General features: G+C 36.4%; 1 protein-coding gene across 1 annotated transcript; it reads left to right on the forward strand.

Annotated features, from left to right (window-relative positions):
* The first annotated feature begins 1035 nt into the window (after positions 1–1035).
* LOC110681334 lies at positions 1036–1818 on the forward strand. The gene is made up of 2 exons (XM_021857087.1): positions 1036–1132; positions 1200–1818. The coding sequence occupies exon 2, from the start codon at positions 1221–1223 to the stop codon at positions 1743–1745; it is 525 nt and encodes a 174-aa protein (XP_021712779.1). The 5' UTR covers positions 1036–1132; positions 1200–1220; the 3' UTR covers positions 1746–1818.
* The last annotated feature ends 16813 nt before the right edge of the window (positions 1819–18631 follow it).

The raw sequence follows: 18631 nt of genomic DNA on the forward strand, positions 1-18631 counted from the left end.
ACCTAGCTCTTACTGGGTCCACAACCTCTTAGAATTAAGGAAAATGCGTGTAGCTAGGCTAACGGTAATGGAAGGAATGAATTTATTTCTGACATTGTTATATAATGACTACTATGATTGAGATCTTCAGTATTCTGGATTGCAAGGTGACTACGATGCACATGCTTCAACAAATAGAATATATCCTGTTGTTTTCATCATTTTAAAAAACGTTTGTGTTGCGGTTATGGCAATAATATTCATTCTTTAAATCTCTAAAATCATGTTTGGTAGTAAAATGTAAATTAAAAATGATAATTACGCAATGTTTTGATAGGAACATTAACTATGGATTATGTATATACATTTAGGAGCCAAACATAAAAAAATTGACTAAAATTTTTGGTTTTGGATTTGTTATAAATGTTATACTACCTAAGATTCAAAAGTATAAGTTGTCGATATCCACTCCTAGCTACTCTAAAACTGATTATAATTTTTTGAAACTTGTGCAATATTCGCAGCAAGATTCGCAGTTATCATTCTTAAGGAAGTGATGTTGAAAAAAAAAATGCAACTTATTGTTCGATTCACCGAATATTTGAGCAAAAAACATGGGAAAACTGGTAATTTTCTTAAATTTACTTAAGTTTCAAATATGTCCGCTTTTAAATTTTCCAAATGTATTCTACTGCATCTGAACAACACAACAAAAAGCTTAAGTAATCATCTAGTCCATTAAAAATTAGTTTTGAATGCTGTATATTTATTTTTGTTAGGTGTACGAATATGGAATTGGGTCAATTATAGACACAATCTCAATACTTTTCCATTATTCCAAAGAACTAAGCAAATGAATACAGTTTGTCATTGCCAAACAATAGATGACACCTATAACCTTCATTATTGATAAAGTATATCGAAGTCCATGCACCATTTAATAGATTTATACAAACTTGATATGAAAACAGTGTCCCGTACGAACATGAGATTGAGTCACAGTACCTTATGGTTGCGTGACTTTGTACCCTCTGCTCTTCTTTACCGACGTTTCATCAGTGAAATGCGCAGAAAGTGAAACAGAACTTTGCAGTTTTTTCCATCGCTTCGTGACATCACACGCGTTTTTCACTTTGCGCAAACGGCTTGAAAAGTAATTTGAATTCAAAATTGATCAAAATTTTGAATTGATAACATATTTTCCTATCCCTCCGTTGCAGCCTATTATTCAAAAAATCATAATGGCTGAAGTGAGCCGTTCCTACAAAGTGCACCAATCGTCGGACGAGCGTTCCTGCCCTTCGGAGGACCGGAAAAGACGCATCCGGAAGATGATCGAAGTAACCCGTTCGACGCGTTACACGGCCTACGTAGAAGGTGACGAGGAAATGGCAGCGGCGGCCGGAACTGATTTGATTCTCCCGAGCTGTCAAATGGCCACCCGGACGGAACAGGATTTCACGACCACGATGGCCGTGCTCGATTCCAGCCTGGGCAAATTGCCGGAAGTTATCGGCGACGACAGGGCGCGGTTCGGGAGCAAGTGCCGCAAAATGGCCAACCAATTCCTCGAGCGTCTTCAAGAAATTGATGTGAAAGTGGAAGAATGTGCCAAAACGGCCTCGAAGTACAAGAAGCTGGATGGCCAGATAAAGGTGGAGAAACGGGACATGGTCAAAAAACTTCGAGACGTGTTGGAAACCGGTCGGAAGAAGCGGGAGAAGAGGGAAAAATTTCTCATGAGCCTCATGAAGAGAATGGCGTAAGGTAAGAGAAGTTACGCGTTCAATTTTAAGTTTATGTCCTTGAATTTCAATATAAAATTGTAATTGACAGTCAGTATTGATTACTTCTTCTTCTTTATGACATTACGTCCCAACTGGGATAGAGCCAGCTTCTTAGCTAAGTACCTATACTGACCTATGACATTGAAAACGTATGACACCTGGCTAGTAGCCTTGAAATAAGCCCAAAAACACATTTTCAACTTGAAGCATAATGAAATCTTTATCATATGAGCTGAAAATTTGACCAGACATTGTTCTTAGCATGAGAATTCCGAATACTGCTTGACCGGTAGATTTCCAGACATTTTTTTAAATATGAACAGGTCTACTGGCTAGCTTGTTTTGATCAGACAGACAAGCATGCCATGAAATTGAAATACAGTGATACCTCCATTAGTCGATGTTCCATGACTCGATATCGACTCATGGAACCCTGAGAGAGACTTGCGAAGAGGAAAAATATCAACGTCATATGCAGCCCAGATTCCCCTCTCACGAAACGTCAAATGCAGCCCATTGTTTTTATGGCTGAAAAAGTGCAAAGTATTGTGTTCAAAGTAAATTGTTATTAAAAACCTCAGTCAGCGGAGCAGTTTTTACCAAAGTTGCTGATACATCTAAGCAGAAGATTAATTATTTCTAATGTCTGCTACGTTTGCTGGCATGAAATTTCACTCAAACGGCTATCTATGATTCGATGTGATGCAAACTCAATCATTTTTTTGCTGAGAGGTTCATGTGAGGGTTTGAACGGCTTGCGCATAATTGGTATAAACAAAAAGGGGAATTAGAAAAAAACTCAGCAATCACAGAAAAAGAAGACCGTCTTCGCGAGTCTCGTCTCAGATGGAACCATACTAAAAACAAAATTTCATGGTTACTATGATGGTCCCTAGAAGCAGCTTTCCAAAGAATTGCTGTTCTATTGGTCGATATTTCCATGAGTCGATGGTCCCTTCAATATCGACTCATGGAGGTTTCACTGTAGTTGTTTGGTGAGGAACTTCAAACGCCGACAATAAAATCATTTAATGAGCTTATGCAGGCTCATATTGGCCATAAAAGCATAACTGTTGCATATGGAATTGCTATCGTTCGAAAAATTCGTCGATGAATAAATGATCGTTAAAGAATCGCCAATTTAGCGTAAAAAATGACAGTATAAATAACCAGCGGACCAATATCGTGTTTTATACTATGAGTCTACAGGTATTTTGAATAGTTTCTCACGAAAATATAATATAACGAAGAAAGTTTTCTTTTGCATAGAGTTGGGAATGGAAATAGTAGTAGGCTTGAGTTTTTGCGAAAATCACGTGCTCTTCTAATACAGTAGTTTAACCCTTTCTTTCCCACGAGGTTTTTCGTAGTTTACCCTTTCCTTCCCATGGTAGCACAGGTGATCCACCACTTTGCGTATGTCGTATACAAACTGTACAAGTTAGATCATATACATTTTTTCACCACATGTTCACATATGTTTCATGAAATAATGTACAAAGTTTCATCAAAAATAATCACTTCGATTTTTAGTTAAAGCACAATAACCGAAGTAAAGTCAGCATTTTTTTCTAATTTAAATAAAGTGGATTTTCAAACTTCTATGTTTAGAAATATAAACATGATTTTCACCAAACAAAAATAAAAACAAGCTCAATTGAATTATTTTTCCAAGATTCAGTAGAGTTTTTAAAATATTCTTTACACAAAACTATTGATTTTGCGGAAAGTTAGGTGGATCACTGGTGATCCATTGGGAATAAAACGACATTATTGTCAATTCTGTTTTAACCTCTCTTTTCGAAAACAAAACTATCATTATGTCTTGGAAATCTCGCGTAACTTTTCAAAACGTCCTAAGTAACAAATGTAAACAAATCGAGATTATCATTGCAAATCATTTGCGTTGCACCACTTAGCAGCACACTAGAACACTCGTTCTGATATATTAACAATAAATTAATCTATTAAAAGCTTAACAAAATGATCAATGTTCAAAACTGCATCACTTTTATTCAATTGTTACATTGGACCTTTGATCAGAGAACCAACCACGTGTCCTAAGTAACATTTATGAATAAACACGATTCTAATGTTACATTGGACATTCCTGAATAAAGCTTTGGATTGGAGTTTAAAAGGTAGAATGATTTGTAGAAGCGTGTCTGAGACGCTACTTAGATGTATAGAATGCCATAATAAATGCTTCACAATCATTTCAGTCGATATTTTCAGAGTCGCACTGCCTCGCAAAATTGAAAACGCTCAAGTGACAAAAAGAGAATGAGTTACACAAAACTGTATTTTGGTCTTTTTGCCAAACCATGTTTTACCGTTTCGCTGGATTGGATCTGCTGCAACTTCTCTTTTCATATTATTAGCGCATTGCGTGCATATAGGGGAATGATATTGAGCAAAAGATTGAGCATCATGATGTCATTGTATCAATCTGATTCAGATGCATGATCGATCAAGCATATAAATATGCTTCCCGGCAGCAACGTACATGCGCGACTTGCTCACACATATTTTCAGAGCGATCAATCACCGAAGGGAGGAGAAGCTGTATGTATTTGTTAGGCGTGGGCTCCTTTCTCAAGTTCCTACAACAAGATGGACGACGTCGGCATCGTCATCATTCCCCACCGCAATTTCTTGTTTCAACCGACGGCTGGTGCTGATTGCAACACAGCCGTCACCATCACCACGTCATGCAGTGGGAAACTCACGCATGATCATGTGGGCGAAACCGTCATAAAAACGGGGGGGAAATTGAGGGAGAACCAGTGAGCAAAATGTCCTACATACAGCTCAACGTTTCCCCTCCTTCTGTTGTTACATAGGACACATAGACGGAGGGAAGAAGAAACGTCGTGGGATTGAATGAATCAAAACAAAGCACAGCTGGTGTCTCCGATTAGCACACCGCAACAAAATGTCCATATTTTCAGAGTCGCTCTGCCTCGCAATATTGAATAAGCTCAAATAAATAACAAAAAGAGAACAAGGTACACAGAACTGTATTTTGGCACGGCAGCAACACGAGCAACGTGCATGCGCGACTTGCGCACATAGATTTGCAGAGCAATCATTCACCGAAGAGCGGAAAAGCTGTATATATTTCTCGCGTAACTTTTCAAAACGGCCTATCTAACAATTCACACATTTCGAGTAATTCGAGCTTGAAGGTTGTGAAAATATATTTTGAAACTGTATCAAAATGAAACAATTTTTCCCCACTGTGTTGCTTGTAGAGGGAAGCAGTGTAATAGAGTTCAACGTAAGAAATGAAATTTTGTCAATTTATTTGGAAATTACACTGAAATCTATAAAAACATCAGATATGACGTTTTGACCAAAAATATGTACATAGGATAAATCACATAGTTCGTTCTGTTTCAACAATTGTTACATTGGACATGCACTTCGGTCATTTTGTTTCAGTTATAGTAACATCGGACATTTTGATTTGAGCACACAGCAAGCATGTTTTATTTCTTTTTGTATCCACGTGCGTTGAACTGCTTCAACATTCAAGTTGAACTGCTCATTTTGTTGCAGTGTGATAATCGTAGGCACCAGCTGTGCTTTGTTTTGATTCATTTGAAGAAGGGACGAATGACCTTCGGGTTAAAGTCCCTCACAAACAACAACAATCGCCGTCACTTTTTCGCCTCCGTCTATGTGTCCTATGTAACAACAGGAGGAGGGGAAACGTTGAGCTGTACATGGGACTTTTTGCTTTCTCGCTGTTTCTCTCACAATCTTCCCCCCGTTTCAATGCTGGTTTCGCCCACACTTGTTCGTGTGTGAGTTACCCACTGCACGACGGGTGGTGACGACTGTGTTGCATTCGGCACCAGCCGTCGGCGCAAACAAGAAATAGCGGTGGGAAATGATGACGATGACGGCACCGTCGATTGTGTTGTAGGAAACCAATGCCAAACAAATACATACAGCTTCTCCGCTCTTCGGTGAATGATTGCTCTGCAAATATATGTGCGCAAGTCGCGCATGTACGTTGCTCGTGTTGCTGCCGTGCCAAAATACAGTTTTGTGTACCTCGTTCTCTTTTTGTTATTTATTTGAACGTATTCAATATTGCGAGGCAGAGCGACTCTGAAAATATCGACATTTTGTTGCGGTGTGCTAATCGGAGACACCAGCTGTGCTTTGTTTTGATTCATTCAATCCCACGACATCACTTCTTCCCTCCGTCTATGTGTCCTATGTAACAACAGAAGGAGGGGAAATGTTGAGCTGTATGTAGGACATTTTGCTCTCTCACTGATTCTCCCTCAATTTTCCCCCCGTTTTTATAACGGTTTCGCCCACATGATCATGTGTGAGTTTCCCACTGCATGACGTGGTGGTGGTGACGGCTGTGTTGCAATCAGCACCAGCCGTCGGTTGAAACAAGAAATTGCGGTGGGAAATGATGACGATGACGACGCCGTCCATCTTGTTGTAGGAACTTGAGAAAGGAGCCCACGCCTAACAAATACATACAGCTTCTCCTCCCTTCGGGGATTGATCGCTCTGAAAATATGTGTGAGCAAGTCGCGCATGTACGTTGCTCGTGTTGCTGCCGGGAAGCATATTCATATGCTTGATCGATCATGCATCTGAATCAGATTGATACAATGACATCATGATGCTCAATCTTGTGCTCAATATCATTCCCCTATATGCACGCAATGCGCTAATAATATGAAAAGAGAAGTTGCAGCTGATCCAATCCAGCGAAACGGTAAAACATGGTTTGGCAAGAAGACCAAAATACAGTTTTGTGTAACTCATTCTGTTTTTGTCACTTGAGCGTTTTCAATTTTGCGAGGCAGTTCGACTCTGAAAATATCGACTGAAATGATTGAGAAGCAGTTATTGTGGCATTCTATACATCTAAGTAGTGTCTCAGACACGCTTCTACAAATCATTCTACCTTATAAACTCCATTCCAAAGCTTTATTCAGGAATGTCCAATGTAACATTAGAATCGTGTTTATTCATAAATGTTACATAGGACATGTGGTTGGTTCTCTGATCAAAGGTCCAATGTAACAATTGGGTCCTAAAATTTTTAATGAAATCTTGTTTTTATTTAATAACACGAAAAAGCATGTTACTGTAACTACTTTAGCAATTTTTCCCGCTCAAATAATGGCTATATCATGTTTAAACTTTAATTTAAAAATTTGGTCCATAAATGAACCTTGACACTTTTGATCATGTTTGACGTTCGCTTAGTCGACAAAAACACCACAGGGGTTTTGGATCGACCACTGAGGTTGTTCCTATCTGACATTTCGTAAGGGACACGGAAAACAAAATACGCCCAAAATTTGAGTTTAAGCCAAAGGATGTGACAAAATCTAAAAAAATGTTTTTTGGGCTTAAACCAACGGAAAACATTAGAAAATCGAGTAAACATGTGTTTTTGGCCTAAATTTAAGCGTTTGGCACTAAAATCGGGACAGGGCTTTAGGACCCTATTGATTAAAAGCGATGCAGTTTTGAACATTGGTCATTTTGTTAAGCTTTTAATAGATTAATTTATTGTTAATATATCAGAACGAATGTTCTAGTGTGCTGCTAAGTGGTGCAACGCAAATGATTTACAATGATAATCTCGATTTGTTTAGATTTGTTACTTAGGACGTTTTGAAAAGTTACGCGAGATTTGTTTGGCATTGGTTTCCTACAACACAATCGACGGCGCCGTCATCGTCATCATTTCCCACCGCTATTTCTTGTTTGCGCCGACGGCTGGTGCCGAATGCAACACAGTCGTCACCACCCGTCGTGCAGTGGGTAAGGCCGATGGCATACCGAAAGAGAAGAGAAGTGAAGTGAAGTGTTGGCGAAAAGAGAAGAGAAGAGGTAAAAATGGTATGGCATACTGGGAGAGGTTTCGAAAGAGTTTCAATGCGCTCCGTGTTTTCATTGATTTTGTGCTTCGGCAACAGCATGCTGCCTGCGACCAGAGAGAGAGCGCGCACGGCTGCTTTATTCGGTTTCTTCTCCTTTCCCATGTCCCATTCGCATCAACAGAGGCCTGTAAAGGCGACTCTGTAGAATGTAGCAAGTTTGTTAAAATCATTTCTCATCAAGCAGGAAGACTGCTTCTCGATGGCGTGCGAAGAAAACCATTTAAATCACTAAGCATGTTTATTTTTCGTCATCATCCGCACTCAAGTCCGCTAGAAATTACAATGTAGGGCCAACCTACAACTTGGATGAAACAAGCAGAAATAGCAATCATAGGCTATCATTCAGAGTATATACCATGACCCCACAGTTATGGATCAAATAGTGTGGAGTCCAACCTATAAAATTCAATAAAACTACATAGTAAACGTAATTTAAAGCACGAATTGTATCGTTTCAAATTGGATCTTCATATAGTAAACTGTTTTGAATGTAATATTTACATAGGATTGCATAAAAATTAAAAATTGTATCGGTTTCTGAAAACCATATTATGGATCAATTTTCATATTATGGATCAAATTGTGACACATTACGGATCAGTGCGCAAAATCAAGAGATTTTCAACTCAATGCATCTGTTTTGCTTGATTTGACGAAAGTTAACAATGTGTCACATATTACTGCAAAAAATAGCAGTATTAGTGCTGGAAACAACGGTAAAATGCCCTTTTTTGTGATACTGCATTGTAGTAACTGAGACATGAACTGTTTTCGCTCCATACCAAGTTTTCCACCCATTTTTGTCTGCTAAAAAACGAAATTGACAAACCTAGATGTTTTATTAGTTTTATCCTTAGTGCTTTTGTCTAAAAATGTCGAATCCAATGCTTGAAATGGCAGAAATCTACATTCTTTGGATGTGATCCATAACCATGGTAAACAATCATCACTAGTTAGTAGTGCTAATATTTGGTATTTAGAATCAACAATCAAGAAAAATGTTTTCCAATGATGAATTCATACTGAATCGAAGCGAACAAGCATGCTTTATGCTATAACATTTGAATTTTACCACCTGTGGGAGCTTATGAATGCTGACGGCACTTCTTACAGAAAACGACCATACAATGATAGCTGTGTGGTACCAACTAAACATTTGTCAAATACACCGTTATTTAGCGGTTGAATGTTGTGCTTGACATTAAAAATGGTAGAAGACAAATAGTATAACATGGGAAAAATATGTTTTACGTCAACGTTTATGTTTTAGGCAAGTTATTCGATGTTGAACGCCAAAGTGATCCGTCACTGTGGGTGATCCGTAACTGTGTGGGCATGGTACAACATAAAAATTGGAAAAAATATAACAGAATAAATAAGTTGTTGTTAATCTGATTGAATACACGATTGACTACATTAATTAAATAACCAATGAATAGATTTTTGTGACATAGTTTTTAAATATGAATCACTATCACATATTATCAAAACAACTACTAAAAAGTTAAATTAATTAATTCAAGAGAACAAAAATAAATCAAAACATATATGGTAATGGTTGTGTATAATGATGATAGCTATCAAGCCGACTGGTATATATATGAAACATAAATTGACTCTAATCTGTTTACATTTCTTTCAAACAAAACTTGATATAAACAATGCTCTTGAAACTTTAACGAATTCCATTGTTGAAGCCAGGAGCATTGCAGTTCCGAAATGTGAAGTAAAATTTGAATACGTGATTATAGACTATGATGATAAACCGTCTTAAAAAAACGTGAGGAGAAGGCAATTTCAACGCACTCGCGATACTGCTATGAAAATTATATGGCCGGATTTGCAGGAAGAAATCAAGAAACGTTTTTCTCAATTAAGAAACAAAACCATTTGAAAATAAAATTTCTCAATTGTACCTTGGCTCTTTTGGAAATTATCTAAAATTTTGAAAAAAAAAACCTCAGAAGCCAATACCGGCATTGGAAAAAAAAAAACAAATTACTACTAACTAATTGCGAAAAAACTCAAAAACTTGCTATGCAGTTTGAAAGCGCGCACAATTTTAATTAAGGACTTACTAGTCCAATAGAAAATCAAGTTCTTCAAAATGGACTTCGAAAATATTCTCATTCAAGAGAACGTTTTCGAAAATTCCTGGGATACTGATTTGGAAGAAATGAGTACTATTATTTAAAAATTCAAAAATATGAAAGCTCCTGGCGATGATGGAATTTTTTACATCCTCATCAAGAAAATTCCCGAAAGTAGCTTATCATTCTTAGTTGATATTTTTAACAAATGTTTTCAATTAGCATATTTTCCTGACAAATGAAAAAATGCTAGGGTTGTACCAATTTAAAAACAAGACACAAATCCTGCAGAAGCTTCCAGCTATCGTCCAATCAGTTTGCTTTCCTTCATCAGTAAACATTTTGAAAAAGTCATTTTGAACAGAATGATGGCCCACATCAACGAACATTCATTTTTTGCCAATGAACAGTTTGGATTCCGCCATGGACATTCGACCTCTCAGCAACTTTTACGTGTAACAAATTTGATTCGTTCCAACAAATCTGAAGGCTATTCTACTGGTCTTGCTTATCTAGATATAAAAAATGCATTCGACAGTGTTTAGTACTGAAGGCTTGATCGTAAAATTAAAAAACTTTAATTTTCCAACATACATTGTTAGAATAATTCAAAGTTATCTGTCAAACCGTACACTTATGCTTAATTATCAGAACTCCAGGTCTGAAAGACTTCCTGTAAGAGCTGGTGTCCCCAAGGCAGCATTTTGGGACCAATATTATACAATATTTTCACATCTGACTTACCTGAGTTAACTCAGGGATGTCAAAAATCTTGCGGATGACACAGGCCTCTCAGCCAAAAGACGAAGCCTGCGTGTCATCTGTAGTCGATTGCAAGAAAGTTTGGATATTTTTTCTTCATACTTGCAAAAATGGAAGATTTCTCTTAATGCTTCCAAAACTCAACTAATAATATTCTCACATAAACCAAAAGCTCTTTATTTGAAACCTTCAAGTAGACATGTTGTCACGATGAGAGGGGTTCCAATAAATTGGTCAGATGAAGGTAAGTATCTAGGGCTCATGCTAGATAAGAATTTAACTTTCAAAAATCACATTGAGGTCATTCAAGTCAAATGTAACAAATATGTAAAATGTCTCTATCCCATTATTAATAGAAAATCAAAACTTTGTCTTAAGAACAAGCTTTTGATATGCAAACAAATTTTCAGGCCAACCATGTTGTATGCTGTACCAATATGGACTAGCTGTTGTAATTGTAACCAGGAAGAAAGCTCTTCAGAGAATTCAAAATAAAACACAGAGAATTCAACACAGAACACACAGAAGAAATATATGTAATATTTGAAATGATACTTATAAAGAAATTTAAAAAATGATATCTATCAAGCCTACCGAATATTTTTTCAAAAAAGGTTATAATTTTCGAGAATTTTGAAATTGAATGCCTTTTTCCACACAAAATTAAATTATTAAACTTCTGGTGAACCGCGCGACGACTGGAAGATTAAACAATACACTAGTTATAGATATAATATCATGTTTGTATCTATGGAATGAAAAAGTATGTTAATTGCATACCTTTTCTACGAGTACTGTAAATGTTTTATGGGAATCTTTTCTAAGCTTGAATCATCGATATTATAAACAAGATCACGAATGGTTCCAATTGCAGTTAATTTTTAAGTAAATATTGATTTTCCGAACGAGTAATAATCGATCAAATTTGAGAGCAATTTCCCGTTTTATTAAAGTAAAAGCTATGGTTTTAATGATTGATAAAAAATCGACTCTCTTATTTATAAGTCATGGAACATTGTGGTTTTCTTTTTTTTCTACGGAATGGCCGAGTGATAATTTTGAGTTGGGGAATTTTATTGTATAGGATCAGTTCAGTGGTACAAAGCACACATTTTTTTTTTTCAAATATAAAAAAGAACTTTTCTTTTGTGTTTGTTAATTTAGTTTACTCCCAACTGTTTTCATCAGTTCGAAATTCACGCGCAATATTAGTGCTGCCAATAATAGTTCAAATTATCTTCAAGCGTTTTCGCGCGTCGAAGCACCATACGAACTGCTTTCACGCTTGATCACACTTTCCATCCCTCTTCGCATCGCTTCAGTATGCCAGGTAAGCGCGATTTTCATACAACATGCATGGAGAGACCTTCAACGCGTACGCTCCTCTTTCACATCCTCGCTTTCTGTCTGTACTAAGTAATATAGTTTGAGATTTTATCAAACATGCCTTGTCGATTTTTTATATACCGCATTGACAAGTGATCCACAAGGAGCAAGTTTGTTTTACGTAAGCCATAGTGTTGCACAAAATATCTAGATACAGTGAAATCTCCATGAGTCGATATTGAAGGGACCATCGACTCATGGAAATATCGAGTCATGGAACAGTAATTCTTTGGAAAGCTGCTTCTAGGGACCATCATAGTAACCATGAAATTATGTTTTTAGTATGGTTCCATGAGTCGATATCGAGTCATGGAACATCGACTCATGGAGGTGTCACTGTATTTCACAAAATTTTATTGAACTGGTGCTTTATATCAATCGTAATCAAGAACTCTAGGAAGATTTCCTGTTTTTTGAGGCGTTTTACAAACAGTTACTTAAGGTTTATCCGATCGAATTGCCCGGAACCCATAATGGCGTTGTTTTGTTTCACATTGGGCTGGATAGATTATTTGGGAGGTGAGGTTGGGACGGAGAATATTGCTTTTACCTTGAATTTCAATTTTCAATGGAAAGTCCATCTGAATTTTTTTTTTTTTTTTTAAATTTAGATGTCAGTATTATCATTCTGTATTTCTGTTTATTTGCTGTCAACTCATCTAACTGCGAACAATCTGCTCTTCAAATCAGCAAATTGAGTCACATAAATCCAAGAGTACTCTGAAAATTACACAAGAGTGAATGTTCAAACTGATGAAATTTTAAATCAAAGCCTGAGCTTACATGATCAACTGATCATATTCTTCGACATCTTTTTATCTCGATTTATGAGGAAAATGTATACAGGAAACAAGACAAATAGAAATAAGGAATAGATGATTGACGAATTATAATTATTCATGATTGTAATAAAATTGTTGAAAAATCTAGATATTTAAAAGAGAGATTAGTGCTGAACAAGCAAAATATTATTCACCCCTGTTCTTGTTTATATTCAAATGCCATTTCGATCGAAAACAGTTTTTCATTTTCAAATGCTTGCATACGATTGGTTAATCGTTATTTTATTATGTATTACTTTGAGATGATAGCTTTTAAGTTAGAACTTGATAATTTTCACCAAATTTACAATGAATTTAATGAAAATTGAGTTAATTCTGCATCATGTCGTGTCCATAAATCCGGACACATGAATCAAAATCCGGACAACGATGCATCAAATTCCGGACATTCAAAAAATCGCAGTTGTTCTTTAAAAAAATAAAAACCATTAAACATACCTTGATATCACGATACAAAGATTCATGGATTTGTAAAAATAATGTTGTTCCTCTGTTGGATTATACAGAAACATCATAAAACGTAGGTTTTGTAGTCTTCAAAAGATACTTGTGATATGTGCATCGTTCCCCCAATAATTACACATAACTTACAAACATTTTCAGTTAATACTATTTAAAATCACAACGGTTCAACATTCAATGAGTTTTCCAGGTTTTCGAACAATTATGATGTTGTATTTCTTTTTGAACTTTGAAAAATTGTATCCTAACACACTGTGTCAGGATTCGAAACCACACATATAAGTATCCGGACAGTCTTCTTCTGGCACAGAATTACATGCATTTCATTAATTTCTTCGAAACTATTGACTTTACCGAGAACAAAATACAAACAAATCACTACAGAACATGAATCACATATGATAAGCACGTAACAAACGCGTGATGAATCGCCGAAACGCGATGGCGCATTGAGTAGAATTTCTTTGGTTATCGTTAATTTTGAAAGCAAACGCGTCCTAGCGGAACCGACTTTTGTTTTTGTCTTTAATAATGTTTTACAAGGCTAACTTGATGTCAATTCATGTTACAATTCATGTTAACTATTGTTGACATAGTTAACATTAATAGTAGGAATAATATTCTCACACTAGGAAGGATATTTAACATTGAAATGATTGAATTTCACCAGAGTGTCTGGATATTGGTCCTGTCCGGATTTTGATTTATCACGCTAACAGTTTATCAATAAATCAGTTGTAATTATGATAAGTTACAAAACTTAATTCATTTAATTATAAAATTCCCTATTTGTGGATTTAATTTACTAGCAAACGTTCTGATCCGTGCTCCATTTACGCCAAAAACGAGCGCAGTCATATCATATTTTTCTAGCGTTCACTAGCGTTCTTGCGCGTCGAAGCAGCAAATGATTTCCACAGATCTCTTTGAACCTCTTTGCTTCGCCTTCAGTATACCAGGTAAGCGCGTTTTCCATATAGTTTGCATTGAGAGAGCTTTGACTCTTTTCTCTTCTCTCCTTTTATCCCTTCTCTACTCCTGCAATATGTCATCGCCCTACTCACACACGAACAAGTGTGGGCGAAACCAGCATTAAAACGAGGGGGAAGATTGAGAGAGAAACAGCGAGAAAGCAAAAAGTCCCATGTACAGCTCAACGTTTCCCCTCCTTCTGTTGTTACATAGGACACATATGTCGAATTCGTTTTTGTTCAGTTCCAACCTAGGTTGGCACTAGTTCCAACCTAACTGCTGTCAAAACGTTTTTTTATTCGCTCAGGTTGGACCTAGTTTCGCACTATTTCCAACCCCAAAACCGATAGGTTCGCACTGTGATAAATCACGGTTTCTTGACTGGGTTCACCAATACAACTTCATACGAATTGTCAAGATTGTAACAACAAGAACTGTTCTTCAGTACAAACCAACAAAAAAACATCCAAAATGCAAAATTGTGTGCTTGCGGTTACGCTCGCTGTTTCCGAGGTCAAATTATTTGAATCAGAATCTGAATCAAATTTTAACTCGAAACTCCTGCCAGTGAGGTGCAGATTTGGTTTTATCAGTCATTTCGAAAAAAAATATAATTAAACAAAAGCGTGTGGGCAATTTTATGAACGACGTGGTGGAGAACTACATGGTATGGATAAAAAGGTAGTATGTACCGTAATCCGGGGTCAAATTGATCACTGGAATGAGTAGGTAAATTCCGGCGAACAATTTCTTCGAAGAGCAGTAATTTTCTTCCATTACTCACCAGCAAGATTTTTTTTTTTTTTTCGAAGAAAATACGCGCCGGAATTCGTCTACAGATTAGTTGTTTAATGTTTCGTTAACATCACAGACATGTCATATTTTCTACTTTATAAACATCTAATGATGATTTTGAACTACAGTCGACTCTCCACAACTCGATATATGCTATAAATAGATGGATTTATCGGTAACTTCGAATTTCTTTACATCGTGCTCTCCTTAGGTCGATATTCCCGTAACTCGATATCTCCACTAGTCGCTGTCACGTTAGAGGTAAATGTCTTCATAACTCGATATTTATTTCAAAATACTAGTTCTTGTTTGGAGGTTGAAGGTTTGGAGGAATAAATCCTTGTAAGTTGTAATAAAAGTTCAAAACATTAACAAATAAAATTATTGATTGTCAGTAAGGTAACGTGATTTTACAAAAAAAAAAGTTTTCAAATAATAGTTTTTAAAATACTTTTACCAAAATAATATTGCCTTCTTAAGGATGTGATCATTAATGTATTGGAAATACAGAAATTTGTTCCTTTGATTTTGGGATTGTGTCCGTATCTACAACTCAATAATTCTTTAAGTCGATGGTCTCTTGGATATCGAGTTATGGAGATTCCAAAGGATGGCATAACAAAAAGTTGTGAAACGTGCCTTGCGATGTGATCAATATGCTCCCGGATTACGGTATATGCATTTGTATACAATTTGAGTACAGAATTATTTTATTCTAGTTTCGACGAAATTTCCGCCTGTAAAAAGCAACAGCTGAAATTATTGTCATGAGATTTGCGCAGTTTTGGAAACGGATACGAAATAGTAGTTTACGGAACAAGTTGCAGAATGATGATTTTTACAGCACGCACCGTAAATTTATCCTACGAGGCTTGCTGAGTGCTGTAAAAATCGAGTTCTGCAATGAGTTACGTACAACATTTTTTACAATTTCGTAGAAGATCACTTGACGGTATCAAAAATTGTATCGGAATGCATAAACCATAATTTTACAATTTCTGATTTTTTTTTAATGATTCTTCACGCAACTTAAAACAGTTGCGTAATGAGAAAGCGTTGCGTAATGAATCTTTACAGCACTGGTTTCAGTTGGGTAATAACTATTCCCGCACTGCATAATAATATAATATTTATAATATTTATTGTATTTTTGTGTTAGCTTGGTAAAAACGGCAAACACAGGTTGAACAAGAATATTATAGCGAAGCAACGTTTGACAAGAAAGCTCCGCGTGATGGCACACACACCAACACACGGTTTGACAGATTAACCTGAAAACGTTTTTTTATTCTGGAGTCAGGTTAACACTAACCCAGGTTTAAAAACGAAAACGACAATAGACGGAGAGAAAAAAGTGACGGCGTGGCATTGAATGAATCAAATTGTTGTTGTTTGTGAGGGACTTTAACCCGAAGGTCATTCGTCCCTTCTTCAAATGAATCAAAACAAAGCACAGCTGGTGCCTGCGATTATCACACTGCAACAAAATGAGCAGTTCAACTTGAATGTTGAAGCAGTTCAACGCACGTGGATACAAAATGAAATAAAACATGCTTGCTGTGTGCTCAAATCAAAATGTCCGATGCTACTATAACTAAAACAAAATGACTGAAGTGAATGTCCAATGTAACAATTGTTGAAACAGAACGACCTATGTGATTTATCCCATGTACATATTTTTGGTCAAAACGTCCTATCTGATGTTTTTATAGATTTCAGTGTAATTTCCAAATAAATTGACAAAATTTCATTTCTTACGTTGAACTTTATTACACTGCTTCCCTCTACAAGCAACACAGTAAGGAAAAATTGTTTCATTTTGATACAGTTTCAAAATATATTTTCACAACCTTCAAGCTCGATTTACTCGAAATGTGTGAATTGTTAGATAGGCCGTTTTGAAAAGTTACGCGAGAAATGATTTTAAGTTGGAAAGAAAATTGTAAGACGCTGAGGACGATCAACAAACCAACATATTCAGCAATAGCTATAAGCTCGGTATGACGGAGTACAACATTGGCCCGTTGAATACCGTTCAGTGCATATATCAATGACCATTAAGATCATTTAATTGCACTAAGTGTGATGTTTGCTTGTCTCAAAAAAGACAAAAACTTCTTCCCAGCTTTTCATTTTCCTCCAGAATTGACAAGAGGTGTGCAGAACACACTGTTCAAATAGAATGTATGAGTAAAAACAATGAAATGGAAAAAATATTGATGCCTCTTTTTTACCCTAGTTGCAGTTATCTTCCCAATGGATCATAGGTGATCCATCACAATACATATTTTTCTCAGTTCTATTCTTTTTTTTGGAGTAAAACTTTACAAGTTTTGTTCTGGTGATTTATCCAGATATCACATTTTCTATTTTTAAAATTTTGAATCTCATCAAGTAACCTATGTTGGGTACATGCATTTTCTAAATCAGTATTGTCATTGAAGGCTGTAAATGCGGGAAATAGAATATTTTTCTACAGTAGTTTTGGGTTGCCCTTAGCAACGGGTGTTTTGCTATTTTCAAGGCATTTTGCCTACAGCAACGATACGCGTGAGTTTCACTGGCTCCGCTGACTGTGATTTGCTGCGCTTGCCTCACTGAGAAAAATCTACACGTCAAGGTCGTGTGTTTTAATTATAGATTTGCGCAATGAGGAAAACCACATGATTTGAGTGTGGTAGCCATATGGATTTCATCATTGATTTCACGGTATAATAACATGTGTATCAACATTAGGTTGTCATTTGAAACAAACATGAATTTCCAAATATTAAATCATGAAAACCAACTGATATGCTTATTGAATTCGAAATGTAGTAGCTTTAGATAGTCATGTGTGATAGAACATAAATGTCATGGGACTGAAAGAAGAAATTTGGTAGAAAAACTTTTGCTCCCCAAAATATGGATCCGAGGCTCCTCTGCTTGTCGCAAGCTCTCTTGATTTTTTTTTTCAAACCCGTGAGCCAGCAACAAGCGGGGCGCCGCAAATCCATAATTTGGGAAGCCAGGGATAAGCATATTCCATTTTTTTCGAAACTGAAAGCCAGGAAAATCTGTTAGTGGAATCCGATTTTTCTACTGAACTATACATTATAATCAATGTTTTCTTATAGAAAGGTAGAACTCTCGTATATCGGTCAACTTCACTAATAAAAGAAAAATCGAATTCACAAATTTCCATCTAACACTTTCAGCTTCAAAATTTGCTTCTTCTCTTTGGAAGCATGATGATGACTGTCGTTCGACACGAGGTCCAACCGCAATTCAGTTCACTATGCATCCCAAGGGTTGATCACAAACAATTTAGAAGCTTTGAACATGGAAATCGATAGCATAGCTCATGGATTTCATCATAACAATCTCATTGCGCAAATCAATGAATCGACCAACTTGAACATGATGATTATGACACAAAATAACCATAAGCAAAACATACTGAATCCGTGTTGGAGTGATGATCTATGCGTCCATAGGTTGACACATACGAATCTGAAGAGAAAGCTTCGGGAACTTATGTGGAAAAAATATGGAATCCCTGTTGTCGGTTGATGAATTAATCCATGAAGCAAAACACAGGAATTTAATGTGTAACACACACGAAGTTTGCAAGAAAATCCTAGCAA

Source organism: Aedes aegypti, unplaced genomic scaffold, assembly GCF_002204515.2.
Source record: "Aedes aegypti strain LVP_AGWG unplaced genomic scaffold, AaegL5.0 Primary Assembly AGWG_AaegL5_hic_scaff_735_PBJ_arrow, whole genome shotgun sequence".
Lineage (NCBI taxonomy): Eukaryota > Metazoa > Arthropoda > Insecta > Diptera > Culicidae > Aedes > Aedes aegypti.